At 40.6% G+C, this 22,260-nt stretch overlaps 1 protein-coding gene across 3 annotated transcripts in view; it reads right to left on the reverse strand.

Annotated features, from left to right (window-relative positions):
- LOC126354705 (juvenile hormone esterase-like) overlaps positions 1–22,260 on the reverse strand; it is a 294,899-nt gene that overhangs the window by 67,747 nt on the left and 204,892 nt on the right. For 2 of the 3 annotated variants that reach the window (XM_050004528.1, XM_050004527.1), the window contains exons 2-3: positions 13,350–13,493; positions 2,557–2,701 (exon numbers count right to left, since the gene is read on the reverse strand). The exons of the other annotated variant lie outside the window; for it this stretch is intronic. In XM_050004528.1, coding sequence (XP_049860485.1) covers positions 2,557–2,701; positions 13,350–13,493 — 289 coding nt within the window. The remainder of the gene's footprint in view (positions 1–2,556; positions 2,702–13,349; positions 13,494–22,260) is intronic. 3 annotated transcript variants of the gene reach the window in all.

The raw sequence follows: 22,260 nt of genomic DNA on the forward strand, positions 1-22,260 counted from the left end.
CATAGCTGCAAAATACTAACACGAATTCTTTAGAGACGAATGGAAAAACTAGTAGAAGCCGACCTCGGGGAAGATCAGTTTGGATTCTATAGAAATACTGGAACACGTGAGGCAGTACTGACCCTACGACTTATCTTAGAAGAAAGATTAAGGAAAGGCAGACCTACGTTTCTAGCATTTGTAGACTTAGAGAAAGCTTTTGACAATGTTGACTGGAATACTCTCTTTGAAATTCTAAAGGTGGCAGGGGTAAAATACAGGGAGCGGAAGGCTGTTTACAATTTGCACAGAAACCAGATGGCAGTTATAAGAGTCGAGGGGCATGAAAGGGAAGCAGTTGTTGGGAAGGGAGTGAGACAGGGTTGTAGCCTCTCCCCGATGTAATTCAATCTGAATATTGAGCAAGCAGTAAAGGAAACAAAAGAAAAATTCAGAATAGGTATTAAAATACATGGAGAAGAAATAAAAACTTTGAGGTTCGCACATTGTAATTCTGTCAGAGACAGCAAGGGACTTGGAACAGCAGTTGAATGGAATGGACAGTGTCTTGAGAGGAGTATATAAGATGAACATCAACAAAAGCAAAACGAGGGTAATGGAATGTAGTCGAATTAAGTCAGGTGATGCTGAGGGAATTAGATTAGGAAATGAGCCACTTAAAGTAGTAAAGGAGTTTTGCTATTTGGGGAGCAAAATAACTGATGATGGTCGAAGTAGAGAGGATATAAAATGTAGACTGGCAATGGCAAGGAAAGCGTTTCTGAAGAAGAGAAATTTGTTAACATCGAGTATAGATTTAAGTGTCAGGAAGTCCTTTCTGAAAGTATTTGTATGGAGTGTAGCCATGTATTTAAGTGAAACATGGACGATAAATAGTTTAGACAAGAAGAGAATAGAAGCTTTCGAAATGTGGTGCTACTGATAAATGCTGGAGATTAGATGGGTAGATCACATAACTAATGAGGAAGTATTGAATAGGATTGGGGAGAAGAGAAGTTTGTTGGCACAACTTGACCAGAAGAAGGGATCGGTTGGTAGGACATGTTCTGAGGCATCAACGGATCACCAATTTAGTACTGGAGGGCAGCGTGGAGGGTAAAAATCGTAGAGGGAGACCAAGAGATGAATACACTAAGCAGATTCAGAAGGATGTAGGTTGCAGTAGGTACTGGGAGATGAAGAAGCTTGCACAGGATAGAGTATCGTGGAGAGCTGCATCAAACCAGTCTCCGGACTGAAGAACACAACAACAACAACAACAACAACATTGTAAAAAAAGTTAAAATGACTCCTCTAGCTAACATAATCAAGTATTTAAGACTAACATTTCACAGAAAACTAACGTGGAGTGCACACCTCCTTAACATCCGACATAAAGTCCGAAAATTACTAAAACCACTGTCATACTTTCCCTAGGACCTACAGCTATCTTCATTCATGCATTCCTTACCCTCCCAATCATAACTTATGCCATCTTTCTCGGTCGCCATCTCTCATGATTTGTACTTTTTCCTTGAAATACCATAAAGACATCCATTCCGCCTTTCATTCTGCATCCGCCTATATTCTGCAATTCGCTTCCTGTATCAAATCAGCCATTTGTCATCTCTTCTTCTTCTCTTTAAAAGGAAACCCCGTTGGTAACACCCTATATCATTCGCAATAATCATCAATTTAGGTACTCTGCTGCGCCACTGCATTCATTTCCACTTTCCATGCACCTCTATACCTTACTCTTCCTCTCCCATTGGAACTCCTGTCTGAGCAATGATGAAGCTCGTCCCGAAATACAATCATCCTCCATCACTAATTAACAACGCTCCACCTTACCCCATCCTTGTGTTTCTCCCTCTCCGTACTCACCTTAATCACAGAATTTATTTCATCTGCTTTATACATTTAAATCTTCGTTAAATACGTGTAATTTTTGGCTCAAGAGTGGTTTTATCCCCTGCTGCTGTCCTCTTCTCCTCTCACAGATAAATGAATAACAACAAAGAAAAAACTAGACAACACTATTGCTGTGGGATATTCATCATTTTCATCGTCTAATCCAATACTTTATTTGTGTTTCTGAAACTGCTAAAACTTTAAAACAATCCGAAGACAATTTTATCAGAATTTATTGTTCATAAAGACAACAGAAGTATTGCCTCAGCAATTCTTGGTTATGCTGTCGTCACTACCCCGTCAAACTGCATAAGAATCAATGTTCGTGGTAGGTTTGTACAAATGGCAAGAGATGGCACGACATGAATGTACAAAAAATGATTGCACTTACGACTGCACCACGGTTTTATAATCACCAAACGTTACCAATTTCGATATCTCATTATCCCGCAACACAAAGCTTTATTTTGTCATACATGTTCCGAGGTATCTGTGTATCATGCAACTGAAAGTTGCTCAAAAGACATGGCAAGCATGTAGCACTCTGCTGTAAAAATATTTTAAGTGTCTATGTATTGAAAATTATTATCATAAATTATAATCCCTATCAGGAATAAATATTCCTATATGTTGATGAGATATAGTAGCGTAGCAGCACTTACGTACCTAAGGGACCAACGCGGTAGTTAGTCGTGACGAGGACAATTTCGTGGTCAAGTAGAAAGTCAGGTTCATACCAGGTGGCGGCACCTTCCACAAACCCACCACCATGAATCCAGACCATGACAGGAAGCAGCTTGGCAGGCTTTAGCTGAAATAGCATCGTTATTTGAACTGTTGGTACCGACATGCTAAGACACATTTAATAATCACAAAGAAATTATTACTAGTATGCGACATTACTTTGTGGATTCTATTATAGGACGTTTGTCACATAAGACGAAGAACGATCTTAAGAAGAATGTAGCTACTGCTAAGCATAAGAAGCATGTTAATGAATGCCTTGAGCCACGGTGCATGCACTGAAATCTGAGTCTGTCAGAGCGATGCTATCGTATAGTGCTTCGCAGGAGGCTGATGGGATTGCTCTTGCATCCAGAAAAAATAAAACTGGTTATAACCTTTCACAGTTCTTTTTTTCTCCCTACTAAAAAGTAAAACCAATGCTTATCTGACAGTAATGAACTCATTTCGATTGGCTGCGCTGTACATAAAGAACAACTAGTCGCAGATGCAGACGGTCGGAGCAAAAACAAGGCTAATATCTGCCTCTTTTAAAGACTCTGTCAGAAGAGAGGGGAACCAGTTGGTTCAATCCTCACTCCCTCCTCACCAAAAAGTTTGACCTTTAAACTGTCTTTTAACACAGGACATTCTAAATCTTCTCACCGACTCCCTCATTGTAGGTAAGCCTTCATACTGAGCATCTCCCTCTCACTGCCACTGTCTATATACGTCTCTCTCCCACTGTCTCGTTTTTATCTCACAGATTTACAATAGATCAAGTTGCCACTGTCTCCTCTCACACTTACCACTGTCTTCTTTTTGGCTTTGTTTCCCACTGCCATTGACCCCGTCATACGTCAGCAGCTCAAAAATTCTAGGGGTCAAACATTTTCCCGCCATACCTACGTGTTTAAATATCGATTCAAAATACGCCCTCCCACATACCTTCATGCTAAAATTCGCCAGTCTGGAAGGTTCCAGACCCACCAAAGCTATTTATGGCCTCCATTCATATGCATTTTTCATTTCCACTGTCTCCTCTCTCTTCCACTGTTATCTCCATCCATATCTTCTTTCTCTTTTGCTGCCACTGTCTCTCACTGATCATCAACACCTACTCTCTCTTTACCTCCCATTGCTCTTGTCCTCATTCTTCTCTCTTTCTCTTTTGCTGCCACAGCCTCCGTCGCACCATCACTGCCTCCTCTCTCTTTCTCTCCCACTGGCACTGCCTCCTCTCTCTTCAACCGCGACTGTTTTCTACTACTGTCTTTCAGCACAAAAAAGCGCGAATACGTTCGCTTGCCAAAAATTTTGGTGAGGAAGGCGGAATGAGAATTGAGGCGACTGATTCCTCGCTCTTCTGTCAGAATCTTTAAAAGAGGAAGATATTCGCATTTTCCGGATGATTCTCTTCTTTTACCTGCTAAGGCAGGGTGTGCTGCTTATAAAGAAAACGAATTCTATAGGTGAGTAAAGCTTTGGCAGTTTATGTACATATCTCGGCATATTTATAAACTTCGACACATATAAAAAACAAACAAGTATGCGTAATAGAAGGCTAACACAAAATCATTTGCTTTATATTTATTCTGAATACTTTACTCATCGAAAATTCCCGGCTTACAGTTTAGATATTGGTTCAAAATGGCGCAAATGTCTATGAGCACTATGGGACTTAACTTCTGAGGTCATCAGTCCCCTAGAACTTAAAACTACTTAAACCTAACTAACCTAAGGACATCACACACATCCATTCCCGAGGCAGGATCCGAACCTGTGACCGTAGCGGTAGCGCGTTTCCAGACTGTAGCGCCTAGAACCTCTCGGCCATTCCGGCTGGCGTTTAGATATTAAAAGAGTAAATACGCTTTAGAATTTTTATTGAATTTGCAGTCATTCCAATTATACATAATATTTGCCAGTCAGTTTAAGTTCTTCTTAAGATACTGTTTAGTTTTTTTTTTTTTTTTTTTTTTTTTTTTTTTTTTTTTTTTTTTTTTGTCACAGTGGTGGCAGGATTCGAACCTGCGACCGTAGCGGTCGCGCGGTACCACACTGTAGCGCCTAGAACCGCGCGGCCACTCCGGCCGGCGCTTAAATATTAAAAGAGCAAATACGGTTTAGAATATTTTATTGCATTTGCGTTCATTCCAATTATACATAATATTTACTAGTCTTTTAAGTTCTTTTTAAGATATTGTTTAGTCTATTTTTTTGTCACGGTGGTAGCACTTTGGGCACTATTGTGTAGTAGTGCCCATTATAGAGAGATAGTGCATCATTTTTATTGCTGAAAAAATGCTGACTAAAAAGATATTTTTGTGACCCTTACGATGTCCCTGGAACCTTTGCCAAATGTTCAATACGTTAGTTGCATTTGGACCTACGCCTCAGACCGAACATTATGTGCATATTTTACGTGCGTAAGTACGCAAATTTGAACCTCTGGATCTCGGTAACAGATAATGATTTCTGAAGAACTTTCGAAGTTACCCGAGAATATCACCTTAAGAACATAAGATCAAAATTTCGATGATCTGCCATGAAGAGAAATTACAGAAACGGCCACTCCGACAACTGGTACTTCTCGTACCAAAAATCATGGTTTTTCGGGTTTTCTCAGGAAATGTCCACGAACAAATGGTAGTTTTATAAGGTGCCTGAGATCCATCCTAGGCAAAACCCAATGGAAAAGAATCAATCGATTTGCTCAATTTTCCTGGGCTGGAGGAAGTGTGTAATGTTTAAATTTTGACATTGTATTACACGATAGCTACAGTATGTTCGTTCCTCCATTAGCTATACAAATGGTCGCTAGAAAAAGAGCTATCCAAAGCAATTGGCCTTAACCTTTGTGATCTATAGAAAGCGATGGGATTTCCGCGCCCAGCATTTTGCAGCATATTAATCTCGTGCATGGAACGAGTTTAATAAACTATTCTTTCAACAAATGAAAAGATACCGTCCATACTCTGTAACATGACATGACGGACAAAGAAAGGCTTATCTGTGAATTCGCGTTGTTCATTGTATTGTACAGTATTTTTATATTTTTTACGATGTATCTTATCCTTCGAAGAGCTGCTCTGAACTTGCTTTAACTGAAACCAGTCACCAAGATTCAGAAACAAGAGCGTGTTGTGTAACGTGTCAGGCAAATCCAACACCTTCCATGAAAACCCTGACATGATAAGCAAATCCAGTAGTATGTCACATAGCTCCGAATAAATCGTGACATTAAATCAACCAGAGTAATACGAGTAACGAGTGAGCAAATGGAATACCACAGACTAACAGAAGAATACGTAAATGCATGTCATACCTTCTCACTGTGAGACCGACGCAGTTCCGAGGGGAGAAACGAGAACGGAAGCCGAGAGCAGAACCGTGTTAAGCTAGAAGGCCCTACGATAAGGGATGGACTGGACACCCACGTCGCCAGCTAACCACTAGGGCCATACAACCCGCACGTTTTAGTGTGAGACTGTTTCGCGTATCTGTTATGTCAAGGACCACCCTCCAGCCCATGTTAAAAGCTAGAGCCCTCCAGAAAAACAGTATAGATCTTACGATAACACAAAAAAGGCCACTACCACCCGCAAGTTTTAGCGTGAGACTTTTTCGCGTGTCTGTTACATTGGGACTACCCCCCCAGCCCATATTAAAAGATAGAGCCATCCAGAAGAACAGTATAGATCTCACGATAACGCTAAAAGGACCACACCAGCTGCAGGTTTTAGCGTGAGACTTTTTCGCGTCTCTGTTACGTTGCAAACTTTAAAAACATTGCCCCACCACGAAAAGTATAACGTTTCTCATTGGATAGACAGAATTTTTGTAGGCGGAGCTTAATGTTAACATTGAGACCCTGATTGGTCAGATGAAAATGCAGCCATATAGTTTTTTTTTTTAAAACCAACTTCGGTAAATTGTAATAAGGAGAAGAGTTGCTTCCGAGACGGCGAGGTGAGCGGAGCTGCGCCAGCCGCCGCCCCTGACAAACACCGACAAGGTAATGAATGCACGCGATGCCGCATTTTTGAGCGCATAAGGCTTTTCTCAGAACTGCAGAAGTCTCATCTGTCACACCCCCTTTTTGCGTAATGCTAGTGTCGATCGTCAATTAAAGCTCATGGTGTTCACATTTGCCACTTGAAGTTGTTGTTGTTGTCTTCAGTCCTGAGACTGGTTTGATGCAGCTCTCCATGCTACTCTATCCTGTGCAAGCTGCTTCATCTCCCAGTACCTACTGCAACCTACATCCTTCTGAATCTGCTTAGTGTACTGATCTCTCGGTCTCCCTCTACGATTTTTACCCTCCACGCTGCCCTCCAATGCTAAATTTGTGATCCCACTTGAAATAAAAATCTGAAACGCGATGATTTCTCTGTTATATAGTTATTGAGAAGCCACATCAGCCACTGTAATTTACGACAAGTTAGATAAGTAATTAAAGATAATTGAGGGTCACTGTGGACCATTTTGATAGTTTGCACTTTTGTGAAACTTAATTTAAACCTAGATTATAGATGCGATATGGCATAGGTCATCCTTAGATCCATTGTAGAACTTGGAAATCCACTCAGGGAATATTCGTTCACATTTTTGTTGAAAGCAGTTGGTTTTTACCATCCTGTATTAAAACACTTCCTTTTATCAACAATGCAATTTATAGACAATGTTTTGTGAGTAGAATAAAATTTCCAATGGTAAACTTAACTGCTTTTTCGACATTATTTTACCAGCTAACTAAAAATAGGAAAGCCTTGAACTCCTTCCACTAAATTTAGTTAGTATTAAGATTCTTTTACAGGGAGTGCAGTGGAGCTGACGCTGAGATCATTTAGTATTTGGTTATATCATCGCTAGTCTCACTGAACTCTACTGAATTCTACATGTCATGTGTGGTCTGGCGTCTCCTTACTAGCAACAGGTCCCAGGTTCAAACTAGTCAGTTCCCTAAAAAACACGCTCAGAGCGTCGTTGCGCGAAAGTGGTAGGGAGACACGATATAGAACAAACAGACACCACCATGAATGTTTAGAGTTGGACTAGTATTAGTCATTTTCTATGATCAAGACTGGGATCAACTTCATCATCAAGTTCAATGAACCTAGGCACCGTTTAGGAGAAATAATTCTTGAACACCAACCTCAAATAAATATCAACATCTAGACGAACATGGTAATTCTTCAAGTGCTGAATCTGCAGTCAGAAGGAAATGGCGAATACATGTGAGCATTTTGTCTCGTGTGACCAGAATGGTCAGACATACAGGAATTACAAGCAATGAAAAGCCGACGTCCAAAATACCCTATGTTTAATGTTGGACTAAAATGTTTCAATCGAAATAATATTCGGAAAAAGGAGCCATAAACGTCACAATTAATCCAATTTCCGGATTAATTATGGCTTTAACATACGTAGTCATTAAACTAGATCGCAAGCCCCAGTACTGACAAAAAGTGTAAAACTGCTAAATACTGACAGCCGATGCCCAAATCAATATGCAGTTCAGGCTAATCACGAATGATAACGACTTCATACTATGGTTATCACACGAAAAACAAGTTCAGCGTATTTGAGCTATGGAAAGCTCCAAATTTTATAAATGATGGTGATTCTCACGTCAAAAATTGGCAGAGTCCCGACGAGAAAACCCAAGATTGTGACTATGCTCAGTCAATACAAGTCTCGTGAATGTTTACGGGTAAAAATCGACAGATAACCGATGTCTTGGTTCAGAACAAGAGTCCTAACACTAGAGTCTCATACACTAAAATAAATACATCTTCTTCTACGCGCGTCACGATTTCACATCCACGGTTGCCCTCCACAGAGTTCCTCTCCTGTCCCCGCAGAGTCGTTTTCATCCCCAGCGACAGGTAAATCCGCTAATATCGTTTTAGTTTTAATCGCCTGCTCCAGTGCTAGTATTACTAACTAATAATTTCTACAGCATTAGAGCTACACAAGTGCATGGTTTCGCTGATTAAAATAACATGTCGAACATAGCTGTACCGCAACTGTTGGCCAACAATGAAACAAAAATCGACATGCGCAATTACACAAATCTATAATTTTCTGAACTAATTTATTAAACACAATTGAAATTGTAGATCTGTCTCAAATTATATTTACTGTAATTAGCACTGGCGCTGTCAAAAATGTAACTTGAACAGAATTCAAATGACGGCGATGCTAAACTTGTTAGCATGTAAAAATCAACTTGTCATACAAAAATCAATAAATCTAAATATTTCAGTATATCCATTGTGGATGACTAGCTGCGACTGTGATTTTTGTCCTGGCACCGAAACAAAAAAAAAAAAAGAATAATTCATCTTCCTGCATGGTGTATAACAACTACGGCATTCTGTAACTTAAAAAAGTTTTTAATTATGTATTAATTATTCACCTCTAGCTGTTTACCTTTTGTATGTGGCTAGTAACATCTACTGAAATATAAGATCTGTACTAGTAATATTTGTATCATAATACAATGTATTTCTTGCCAAAGACTATTATGTAGTAAAGTGCAGTATCTGTCACATCCATATTCTTTGTAAAAACATCGAATGTTTATACCGTGTGAGCCAGTGTAAAACCAAGTGTAGCTACATACTGTGTATATTTGTGTACATAGCTTAATAATGCATGTTACAAGAAGCAATCTGATGTGAATATCAAAAAGCAGTGCGCTCAATGTAAGTACCTAGAACATAAAAAACTTTCGGATTCGTAAATGTTTCGTCACCGATTACTAAATTTCCGCCAACAACACAAGCACTGCATCTAGCTATATTTGGCCCACAACATATTGTTCCTGTAACACCTCCATCTGAAGAGGGCCTGCAGTGGCTCGAAAACATGTCCATGGTCGAATAAATCGTAAAAAAGAGACTGTCTGCATATTTATTGCCAAATAAACGCCAATCTAAAAATTGTATGATGTGACTTGCACGTGCTGCAAGGGCACACTGTATCTTTCACCGTCTCGCTTCAACCTAAATTTCAATTTTTTTAATTGTTCGAATACTGTGGTACCGTAGAGCTTATGTAGCTTTTTACCACATGCCTCTCGTCTGTATCGCCATACAATCAAAAGTTATTAATTTCATACTGTTAATCTGTTATAAGATTGTTCATTATTCATTTACGCTCTTAACCTCTGACGTAAAAATTATCGCTACATATCAACAAGTTACTGTTTGAAAGAGCTCTAGAATGGTACGTTTCGATTTAAGTAGCAACAGAATCATAGCGGGTCCAGTATTCCTATGAGCACATGTTCACGCAACCTCAACAGACAACTCGCCCCGATTTCTCCACGCCAGCTGCAGGAGGGGTCGCTTATCGCCGCGCCGACAGCTGACCACGGCCAAGTCTCCTCCCCCAGGCTCCTTCCAGGCGCGATATCCACTGTCACGATACTCGATGGCTGTGCGCCGATATACAGGGTGTCCCAGCTATCTTGTCCACCCAGGATATGTCTGGAACAATAACAGCTATTGGAAAATGACTTTCACCGGTATCAATGTAGGGCTGGGGTCCATGAATGTAAACATTTCGAAACATTCTAAAACGAAAGCATATGTGTTTTTTAACACAAACTTATGTTTTTGTTAAATGGACCTCCTATAGTTTTTCTTCAGCAATCCATAGCATGATAAATCACATACACATTGGCGTTGATTGCATCGCAATATTCCCATTACATCCCGAGATATTAAGACGCGAAGTTGACGCTTGGAACCTCCGACATGCGCTGCTAGTGCACGTCCTGAGGCTCAGGCGTGAACCCCATGCTGCCATCCTGCATTAACGTCGTACATTCGAGCAAGTATTTATCCCATAGTCTAGGGGTGATGCGGTTCTGTAACATATCTGTGTACCGCAACGTTAGTCACAAAGTTAACTTCGCTTATCGTTAATCCGTAACTAAAAAGGTAATGCTGTTCAACGTTAAAACTTTACTTTACTGTAGATCTAGAGCAAGTGACAGTTAATCATTCACTCGTAATAGCAAAATTCATGTTGATGGTTTTAGTGAAACGAGCAAGTGGACTAAAAGTTTTACCGTTGTTTCGGACCTCTTGATAAGTATGGGGGTGTGATTACACATGTCAATCACATCGCGATTACGGGCAGCATAGGGTTCACGCCTGAGCCTCAGGACGTGCGCTAGCAGCGCATGTTGGGTGTTTCAAGCTTTAACTTCGCGTCTCAATATCTCGGGATGTAATGGGAATATTGCGATGCAATCAACGCCATTGTGTATGTGCTTTATCATGCTATGGATTGCTGAAGAAAAACTATAGGAGGTCCATTTAAAAAAACATAAGTTCGTGTTAAAAAACACATATGCTTTCGTTTTAGAATGTTTCCAAATATATACATTCATGGGACCCAGACCTACATTGATACCGGTGAAAGTCGTTTTCCAATAGCTGTTTTTGTTCCAAAGATATTTTTGGTGGACAAGATAGCTGGGACACCCTGTATGTACGAGGTGCAGTTATAAAGTTATGTACTTATTTCTGTTTTGTTTGCAGGTAAATCTCTTCAGTGACGATAAGCACTGAAATCCACGGGCTACAGTGCCGTAACACACCAGCGAGGAATGAACAAGAAATGGCGCTGCCCGTTGATAAAATGAGGTATCGAGAAGTTTATCTGTATTCGAAAGGGGACAAACGCTGCAACTATTCATGATGAGTCGTCGGAACTACGCGGGCAACGAAGGATCGTGAAACAGTGGTTAGATGATGCACCCATTTGCAGTGCTGTCAAACAAACTGGTGAACAGGATGCTGAAATTCACGGGCTAGTTTGTTTGCAAGATGAGCTGAATAGTCGGCATTCAAGAAGAATGGTTACTCCGGGAAGAAGGCGGATCGAGTACTCCATCCAAGAAGTGAGCAAGCCAGGACTAATGAAGGACAACGACCGCCAACTAGGGGAAGTTTTCCTCTCGTTTATTGACATGATTACGGATCGTATGGAGAAAGTCTCGACCAAAAATATGGTGGGAGTGATCTTTAGACCTAGCAAGAAAATAAAAGAATAATTAAAAACGGCAAAAAGTATACGGCGTCCACTAACGTCATCTGTGGCATACAAAATTCAAATGTGTGTGAAATCTTATGGTACTTAACTTGTAAGGTCATCAGTCCCTAAGCTTACACACTACATAACCTAAATTATCCTAAGGACAAACACACACATCCATGCCCGAGGCAGGATTCGAACCTGCGACCGCAGCGGTCGCTCGGTTCCAGGCTGTAGCGCCTAGAACCGCACGGCCGGTCCGGCAGGCACAAGCATACATTGTGTATTAACACACTCAAGTCGAACACAAAAGGGGATGTCTCGTGGGATATACTGACATGCGACTATAGCAGAAGATGTCTTCTGAGGTGGAAACAAAGAAATAAAGCGCGTTTTAGCATTATCATACGAGCATATGCAGAGAAGCCAATAGATGTTCACAAATACTATAATGCTTTCAACAGAAAGAAGAAGACGTTAGTTGGATAAAATATATGTGCCAATTTAGCGCCAACGGAAAGACAATCGGTTTATTTTAGTCAAGAACGATGGCGCCAGCGCAAGATAACCATGCAATTGGTGTCACGTGACAAGTGGTGGTTCCCTGTATACGGCCGTATAAATTTGGGCCTCTCGAGTCCTTGTTGCAGTTGCCGTTTTATCTCCGAAGGTGTCTCCCGCACTCGGAGACGAAACGTCAGGGAATAGTTATACACATCGGCCACAGTTTCCCAGCCCGGAAGTTTTAACCGATAAAAGATCAGCCTTGAAAGCAACCTTATGAATAGCGTTTTTACTGTAAGAAATCTTCACGATATTCAGACCGTTATCCATGTTTAGATTGACCTCTGCCTTTAAAGTGAAGCTATTAATCAAACTAGTAGCTGATATTAACGTTTTTATTATTCCAGATGTTAACATTATGTGATAGCAAAGAATTATTAAAACAGAAACGGAAATACTATTTCGTCTTAAAGTCTTGCCCTCACCCCTGCCCGCGTATATTGTGAAACGTCTCCTTAGAAAAAATTATACATGACTGTGCTTAAACTGACACACAATATTTTTAGCGCAACGGAATCCGACTTTCAACAATCCCTACAAAAGAATGGCCCTGACTAACATTAACCTATACCTTTCACTAATCACTTAACTCACAAAAATCTTCGTTACTCTAACTACTGAAATACAGCGAGCGCCACTACTGCCAGCTAAATAAAAGATTCAAACTACTGAAGGCACTAACTACTGATAGGCATAGTTAGCAAATGAAAGATTTTGACAGAGAACAAACAATGTATTTACCTTAATAGTGTTCAAAAGTCATAATATATATAGCAGTTCATGATATCCAATATTACAAATGTACTCTTTCTGATGGACACACGTCCAGATCGTCCGCTCTCAAAATTCCACCATCCCTTCTCCCCACATCTACCACAGCTGGCGACTCACCTCCAACTGCGCAACGCTACGCGCTGTTAACATCCAGCTGCCCAACACTACAATAGCGAACAACAATGCAAACCAGGCACAGACTGCACACAGCACAGCCAGTGATTTTCATACAGAGCGCTGCGTGGCGTTACCAATAAAAAAAGAACCTAAACAGCCTACTTACAATTGGCGTGTTGTAAACTCTATGCATTACAAAGGGTAAGGCGAAAAGTGCAAGTTACCTCTGGTGTAAAGACGTTCAAGTACAGGCAGTCCTCAGTTCCAATGGGCGGCCTTAATGGCTCGAGGAGAGAGTTCTGCGTGCAAGCTGGTCCAGGAGACGTTGCATCGCGGACATGTATCCAAGGCGCTGGAGGTTGAGGGCTCTGTAACATTTAGTACACGTCTGCATATGAGACCGTTGATATCAGCATCAAAGTGAAATATTTATGAACGTGAGAAAAATACTATAAATTATCTGGTAGCACAAGTCGGTATTTTTAATAAAACCGACTCAGTGAATTGAAATGAGAACTCAGCAACAGAGTCCGTTTACTGTCTATTTAGTAATGTATTTTATTTTTGGATGCATATTCGAAGTACATTTTCATTTTCAAGGCTTCAGTTAGCTATCGATAGATCTGCTTCATCGTGATATTAACACGCCAGAATTGCGTGTCTGTATACTTTTTCTGATTACTGTTGCGTAACATATCGCAATGAATTGTCATCCACGTATTGCTTACACTAGTATGTGTAAATATTCTCCCACTCGCTTCTGCTCACTTGTACATAACTGGCCACATAAACCGCATCGCCAGGAAGCATAGCAAATAAGCAAATCTTACCTATAATTTAGGCACTGCTGTATTTATACAGCATTCATATGTAACACCAGCGGAAAAATGCTCCTATTAATGTGCAAAAAAGACGAATATGCTCCTATTTAAAAACTCTGTAAGAGGTCCATGACTAAGGAATTTATTGCTACCGCACTTGAGCAGATGTAACTTCGATGGGTTGCCCACGCGTTGCCTGCGATTATAAGAGGTGCATGACTAAGGAATTTATTGCTAGCGCACTTGAGGAGATGTAACTTGAATGGATTGCTCACGCGGCGCATGTGATATGTATGCTGCAATAGAATCACAGACCAGGGAGCAGTGTCGGCAGCAGTAGTAGTAGTAGCTCGCAGTCAGGCGGTTGGGTCAGGACGCTCTTAGAGAGCAGTTGCCTAGTTGTATAGCTCACAGACAGCACTTGTTTCCTGTATGGAATTGCGGGGACCGGTCATGGAGAGCGATGGAGGAGCCTGAGCGATGTAGTATAAGGTAAAAGCAAAAATTACTATTTATAGCAGCACGCATATGTAATTTGTAACAACTGATTTTGGACTATTGTTATATCAAGTCCCATGTAAATGTTTAAAAAAAATCTTTTAATAATAATCTTTCTCTTAAAGATAACTTTTGACAGTCATTCATCTGAATTTGAAGTTATTACTAATTTCTCCCACCCACAGTCATGTCAATTATCGTAAATAAAATCATTGGTTTTTCATACATAACAAAATCTAGTGGCCAACATTGCACCGGGCTGTGCCAGAAAACTTTCTTACAGGAGCAGATTTTTACGCGTTATCCGGTGACTTAATTGAGGTAAGAATTTTCAGTTTATTCAGAATGACTTTTCAGGGCCATGACGCAGCATTGCTGACGTCCAAATTTATCAGTTTAGGTTCACAGTCAGTTAATTATTGAAAGGTTATATATGAGTCACAATTTTATTGAGAGGTTAGTCACACCATTTTTATTCTGGCGTTACGGAATTGATCTGTTGGGAGGTTACAACTCTTAACGAGAATTGGGGTAGCGACTGCCTCATTCTAGCTTCCGCAGCATCTTTAAAATTTTTCCCAAAAATTTCGGTATGCAGTTCACTTCTCACTCCCTCAAGCTCTCTTAACTGTAACTCGCTGAACCCACTAGTCCATCGCCGTAAGTCGCTGATACTCATGCAGTCCTCCTTGTTCATTCTCACTCACTCATGCAGCGCAACCTATTGTCGTTAACCCTTTGTCTCTGACTGGCACTATCTCCCGCCTGACAGTCACAGCCTCCTTTGTTCTGTCCCACTACTACTGTCTACTACCTCTTACTGCTACCATCTGAAACATTCCTTCCCACGGCTATTGTATCCTCTCACTGCCACTGTCTCTCTCTTCCTCGTTGTCATTTTCATATACCCTGCATCTCATTATAACTAGCTCTCACCCATTTCCATTTTCTCCTTCTCTTTACTTCTCTCCCACTGACAGTCTCCTTCATCTTTTCCTAGAACTGTTCTGTCACTGTCAATTATGTTCCACTGCCACTGTATCCGTCTCTTTCTCTCATGCTGCCATTGTCTCCTTCGCTCTTCCTACATGGCAGACACCGTTTATTATCTTGTAGTATTTATTACTTTTCTTCTCTTCCCCATTGCAACTGTCTCCTGCGTGGGATTAGCCGAGCCGTCTCAGGCGCTGCAGTCATGGACTGTGCGGCTGGTCCCGGCGGAGGTTCGAGTCATCCCTCGGGCATAGGTGGGTGTGTTTGTTCTTAGGATAATTTAGGTTAAGTAGTGTGTAAGGTTAGGGACTGACGACCCTAGCAGTTAATTCCTATAAAATTTCACACACATTTGAACATTTTTTTGTAACTGTCTCCTTCTCTCCCAGCATAAGAAAGAGCGAAAATGCCAAAATGTTTATAGGTGCTGAGGAAGATAGAATGAGACAGCCGTAACCCCACTTTTAATTATGAGTTAAACAGGAAAATATTCTAATTTTTTGTGATCCTACAGGAGCATTCTTCCAACAGTTTAATGTATTTCTCTGCTACAGAAGAGCATCTCACTCATATGAAAATAATTTTATGGGCCAGTAAAACGTGTAATAGTTTACTTACGTGAAACTAAAATAATAGAAAATTAATTTTACACCTGAAACAGGATTTTAAGTGCACAAAAATTTTGCATGTGTTCCAGTACTACAACAATACACGGTTCTAACAACCCTTCTGATGATAACGCAGACACTTTACAGCATATTTCTCCGTGTTACGTCACTTTACAAACTACGTTTCCGCCTCACACTGGAATTTACGTGTGTATTTCACCTGTACAAGTAGTGTAACTGTGAACCTCTGTATCTCTGGAACGGATAAAATTGTTGCTCGATAACGGATACATAGGTTTGGAAACGGAAAGATGGCACTTCTAGGTAAATCTCCTAGGGAATATACCACTAAAATTTGAGCAATTTTCTGCGCTTAATTTTTTAGATATACGTTTCTGATGGCGAAAAAACGGTAAAAAGCCTTTCTTAGAGGTTTTCCCAGGAACTGCCCATGAAATAAATGGTGCTTCCTTAAGCTGTTAACGCGCAATACAGACCGCACCTAATGCCAAAAGAACGAACCAATTTGCTCCATTTGCCTAAACTAGAGGAAGTGTGTAATACTCAAAATTTTAACCTGTGCTGTAGGATAGTTTAAATGGTCCTTGTGGTGGTTATACAAATGGCCCCTAGCCCAAGGGCTACCCAAAATACTTGACTCTACCTTCCTATCACCAACATAACGAGCCCAAGAAAAATCCCATCTTTGTGTTCAGCGTTTTACAAAATATTGGTAAGTATGCTGTCCTACACGTACCATTTACAATGTCCTTCACAAGCGCGTGAGAGTTTGTGTCGGTCTGGCAAGCGTGCTCGGCTAGCCGAAGTGTTTAAGCTGACCGCTCACCATAAGCGGGAAATCCAAGTTCGAGTCCCTGTCCGGTAAAAATCTGCATGTATTATAAATAAAATATATACAGCTGGCGCAATATGCACATCTATTTCGTAAATTTTACTTATTGTGCGTATGCGGGGTAGTAGAAAGGAAACAAGACTATATTTGAGGGTGATTTGGCGTTATACGTGCTGCTGCCACCTCCGGTAGCAGCAATGGGTCCAACCAGGCCACTTATGGACTAGAACTGAATTCGGTTAACAGATGTTAGTACTCTATTGCACGCTGCTTTACGTCTATACCAGAGTTGTACAATCGTAGTGGGAAGCGAATGGGGCGTACCAGTCTCTCGTTGCCACGCCCAGATGCTCCAATGGTAGAGAGATCTTGAGAACACGTTGGCCACGGCTATAACCAGTCGTCATGGAGACCATGAAGTTACGGCACGGCCACCGGCCTCAACTCGTCGTAAAGGTAAATAATACCTTCTCTGCAAATTCTCTATGCGATCCACACAATGGCACACTGCACCCTGACAGTAAGTGTTGATCAAAATGGCAAGGCCGTTCTCCTTGGAGCCTCTACTCTCACACCCGTCCATCGTCATCTTAGACGCAGAAGTGGGACACGCCTGAAAAGACGAGGTGGTGCCACACCTGTGCCCCGTGCTGCTTTTGGCGTTATCTCTGTCGGCACGCCTCCCTCCACTCCTGTATCAAGAGATGGCGCAAATGTAGTCCTCTGGCTGTGAAAGTAGGATGAAAACCGAGAGCAGACGTTGTGTGCAACAGTTAACCACAATCTGTCATTTGTCTTTCTATATCAAAAACTACGATACGGCTCATGTGTGCGCAGTCCTCACCACATATTGAAAGTCCAAATGAGCTGCATTTGTGTTAACTTGAAACCTTCCCGTCTAATATTGGATGAACGTTTGCTTGCTGACTGAACGCTGCGTCTCTTAAAATCTTTTAACTGCTGCTCTGTCAAGACTACCTGCTGATTATTACGACGAAACATAAAATGTGTTGTCGCCGTGGCCCTCAGTCGTTACCTGAAATTATTAAGACTGATTCTTACCTTTAATTATTTATACTGGATCGCCATCTGACTGCTACAGCAAACTGTGGAATGAATATACTTACTTCTCTTTAACATAATTATAAGCTGCTGGTGGAGTTTCATAATACTTTGTGACTGGAATTCTTTAAGTTGAAGTTAATTTAGATTTGATAAAAGCTGAAGCTCAGTTTAGACTTTTCTTTTAAGATAACAATAAATTCCGTAAAGCATTTACGTGAATGATTTTGGGATAGAAAATTCTTAATGCATTTAATCTGGTAGAAGTTAACTATATTCTGAGAACGATCTTGACAAACAATTACAAGGGGCATAGTTCTTTACAAAAATTCTTAAAAACTAGCATTGCGCTACATATAGCGAGTGGCTGGCGAGCACACCGCTTCTTTCAAAGTGTTAATTCATACCTCGCTTACAGCGACCTCCTCTCATGTCTCGCTAGCTACGACTGCCTCGTCTCACATCTTACTCGCAACTGCTCGCTTCCAACGCTCAATGCTACAAAAGTGCGGTCTCGCCGCCAACAATGGTTTTTGGTGCAGACAATCCCTGCTACCATTACAGATGTATTACTGCGCGCTGTTTCCCGCTCTTTCTCAAAATGTATCTATGCGCGGTTTCCCGCTCTTTCTCAATAATACACAATGCAATTTAATTAACAAAACAATTTAAATAAGAAACAGTTCAGATAATTACATGCTAAAACAGTTTAAATACGCCTATTACATAATTACATATGCCGCTACTCGGCTTTCTTAAAATTTTACTACGTTGTTGAGTCATATGGACTCAACATAAGTATAAAATTTGATTATAGAAAATAGTTTGAACAAAGTGTATACACAAATGCTGTCATACGAAATGATTTGTCTATCTCTAATAAAGAGAATATGTAAATAGAAAGGGTTTTAGTAGGAATTGTACATCAAGTAAAATTTGGTTCCCTTAAATTTAACAACAAGAATAAGAGTAAATGTGAAAATCAATATACAGATCATATGAAGCAATTGAAAGTTTACATTATGAAACATTTAATTCAAATTGGCATCTCTTAGTACCACAATTAAGGAAGGTACAAAAGGAATTGGATAGCATGGTCAAAGCACTGGCAACTGTCTGTGAATGCACTCAAAAGTCTGTTCCTTTCCCTCACATAGCACAACACCAGGTTTCGCCATGTGGTTCCATCATCGCCTTGCTCCATAGTTTTAGTGTACCCAAACACTAAGTACGTCGTCGAATAGCCTGAGTTGCCGCAGCCACATCAGGATTAAGTTCCATCTCCAATGGTCCATTAAGGTTGGTGGTGTGCATCTTGGTATGCAAACACCTATTGTCGTACATCATACTGTGGTGTGTATCTAGGTATGCAGGCACCAATTGACATACATCGGGCTGTGGTGTGCATCTAGGTATGCAAACACCTCGTCGAGAACATCATTGGTTGAAGTCACGTGTTTCAAACTGCTTCGTGTTAATGCTTGTTAACAAAAAATGACCCTCAAAAAACTTTTCAAATCATAGTGAATTTTATGCAAATGGTATCATGTGAATACGATATCTCGAGACTTAATCAGGACAGTCATACAGAGAACTACACAGTTTCATTTTGCTTTATAGCAATATAAAATGCTCATAAACAGTACACATAACCAACACACGCCCATCACTGGCTCCAAGACTGAACCGGCTTTCATCATAAAACACAACAGACCTCCAAGCTGCCCTCGAATAAGCTCTTCCTTGACTCCCCTGAAGCGGCAAATGGGTGACGTTCGAACTGAGTAGAATGCACCCTACAGGGCATCTGGATCGGACCTGCTCTTGAAGTACCCGATTTGTAACAGCATCAATATGGTGCCAACTGCTGCTCAGGTTGCTGCTACAGAGCCACGTGCTAAAAATGATGGCCTTCCCTCTCTGTAGTGCCACTTGGCCGACCGGACCACGGTCTTCCTGCGACCGTACATTCCCGTGACCAAGACTGCCAGCAATGGTGTACGCTGGCTACATTCCTGCCAAGAATTTCTGCAGTATCGCCTATGGATCACGCAGCGTCTCATAGCCCTACTACGCGACCTCCTTCAAAGCCAGTGAGGTACTGATGATGGCGTCTTGGTCGCCTTAAAAGCATTCTTGACAATCGTCAGCTCACCCCGTCAAATGCCAAAGGTAACTAACCCTCACGACCGTTAAACGTATATTCAAAGCAAACCCGATTTGCATCCTCATACAGACCTGTTAGCACCCCTCTTAGACGACTCGCCCGAAATTTTAGTAGACATCATCTTTCAAGTGTACGAACACGTCCTATCAACTTTCGTTATGTCGCGCAACTGCTTCTTGGTGCTGCGATTTTTTTCCGTCAGTGTATCGTATCCAAAAACAAACATGCATTAGAGGCCACTAAAGATCCTTCACAGATAAAAGAAGCAAGACGCCTATGCCACAGCAGAACCAGTTCTTCATTTAATTGAGTTAGACGAACTAAATCCAAAGAATAAATTATTTTCAGACTTACATACGTTAAACAGTTTAGACAAAACGAGAACAGAATATTTTGAAATGTGACGCTATAGAAGAATGCCTATGATAAATAACGCGTATGTACTGCATTCTATAGAAAAGAGAAATGTTTGTGGCACAGCTTAACAAAAAGAAAGAGTAGCATAATGGGGCACATTCTAACAACCCTACACAACAAAGGTCAAAATTTAATAATGATTGTGGTGTTGCTCACGCTGCTAAATACTGCATTTTCGGGGAACAACAAAGTTATTATGTGGCAGGTGTCATTATAGCACAGTTAATAAAGTCATTTCATGTAATAACGAATAAACTAGGCACTCATCTTTTCGTGTTTCCCACGCTGGTCTCGTTGTGAACGACTCAATCGTCGAAAATCTACGTGGTAATGATTCCAAGCTAGGATGCAAAGAGGCTTAGGTTTTATTCGTGCTATATTCAAAAGTTTTATAGATATCAAGTTTGTTTGCGTGGCCATCTTCCGCAGCAAGCATATAAATACTTGTTTTGTAAATTAAACTGCCTTTTGCTGCTGCTATTTGAGCCTGGAAATATGGGAAAAACCACTCCACATTTGCAGAACACCTAAGAGAAAATGACCACAAACCAACCACTAGAGAAGATGACATGAAAATAATTAGACTCAACAATAAAAAACACCTTCTAACCATGCAAGAAAATTATCACATACAGAAAACCAAAGCAGAAAAGAAAATCCTGTTGAATGACCAAATACAGATGGCAAACAGTTCATTATTTACACTAATAGATAAAATAATAGAATAACACACCCAAAAGGATTACAGCACTAAACATCAAACATATCTGTCACCAAAGTTTTCAACCACTCGCTAATAAGCTAGTACACACACACACACACACACACACACACACACACACAGAAAAAAAAAAATTACACTCATGAACTGACTCTCTCTCTCTCTCTCTCTCTCTCTCTCTCTCGCTCTCTCTCATACACACACGAACACGGTATAAACAGCACAAATAGAAGGTAGTTTCAAACACATACTTTGATAGGTTGGCAACAAATACGTGAACTTGCCAAAGAGAGGAAAACGCGAAATGGAGTCGCAATATTTACGTTTGTGAAAGGCAGTGTCACACGAAATAGTTGTGTCGAGTGTCAAAACCACAAGATTTCACCACGAAAAGTGTGAGAAACATGGGAAACAGTGTAAGGAAGGCCAGAACTCGAAGTTATGAGTATGTGGCAGTGAAAAAAGTTGTAGTGCGACCTCTACACCAGATGTGAGAAAACGCAGATCAGCAAATTGTAAGTAACTACTTTTTTACAAAAATCGCGACGTGAACTGTTTAATAATCTAAAACTAAACAAAAATGTATCTTTGTAGATCCCACTGATGATGCCTTAAAACAAGAAAAGGCGAAACGCGTATGGGAGAAATAAACTAAATAGCAGCAGCAAAAGGCAGTTTAATTTACAAAACAAGTATTTATAGATATGTTTCACAAACCATTCTTGAAGATTACACTTTTGCGGGACAATGGTGATGTGAAATAGTAATCAGCACTCCGAATTTAAGTTACACTTCTTTTTTATTACTTTTGCTGCAATATCACGTAACACACAAAACATCACTTCACAATACAAAATATACTTGAAAACATCTTCCTCACTGTTAAAGTTCACATTTTATAAGCTGACTACAATATGCGTCTTTTCAACATGACGTCCAAGACTTGACTTTCTCAAGGTCCGACTCTCTAACAACTGCTTACGCGCCCAAAAATC

The sequence above is a fragment of the Schistocerca gregaria genome, chromosome 3 (assembly GCF_023897955.1).
Source record: "Schistocerca gregaria isolate iqSchGreg1 chromosome 3, iqSchGreg1.2, whole genome shotgun sequence".
Lineage (NCBI taxonomy): Eukaryota > Metazoa > Arthropoda > Insecta > Orthoptera > Acrididae > Schistocerca > Schistocerca gregaria.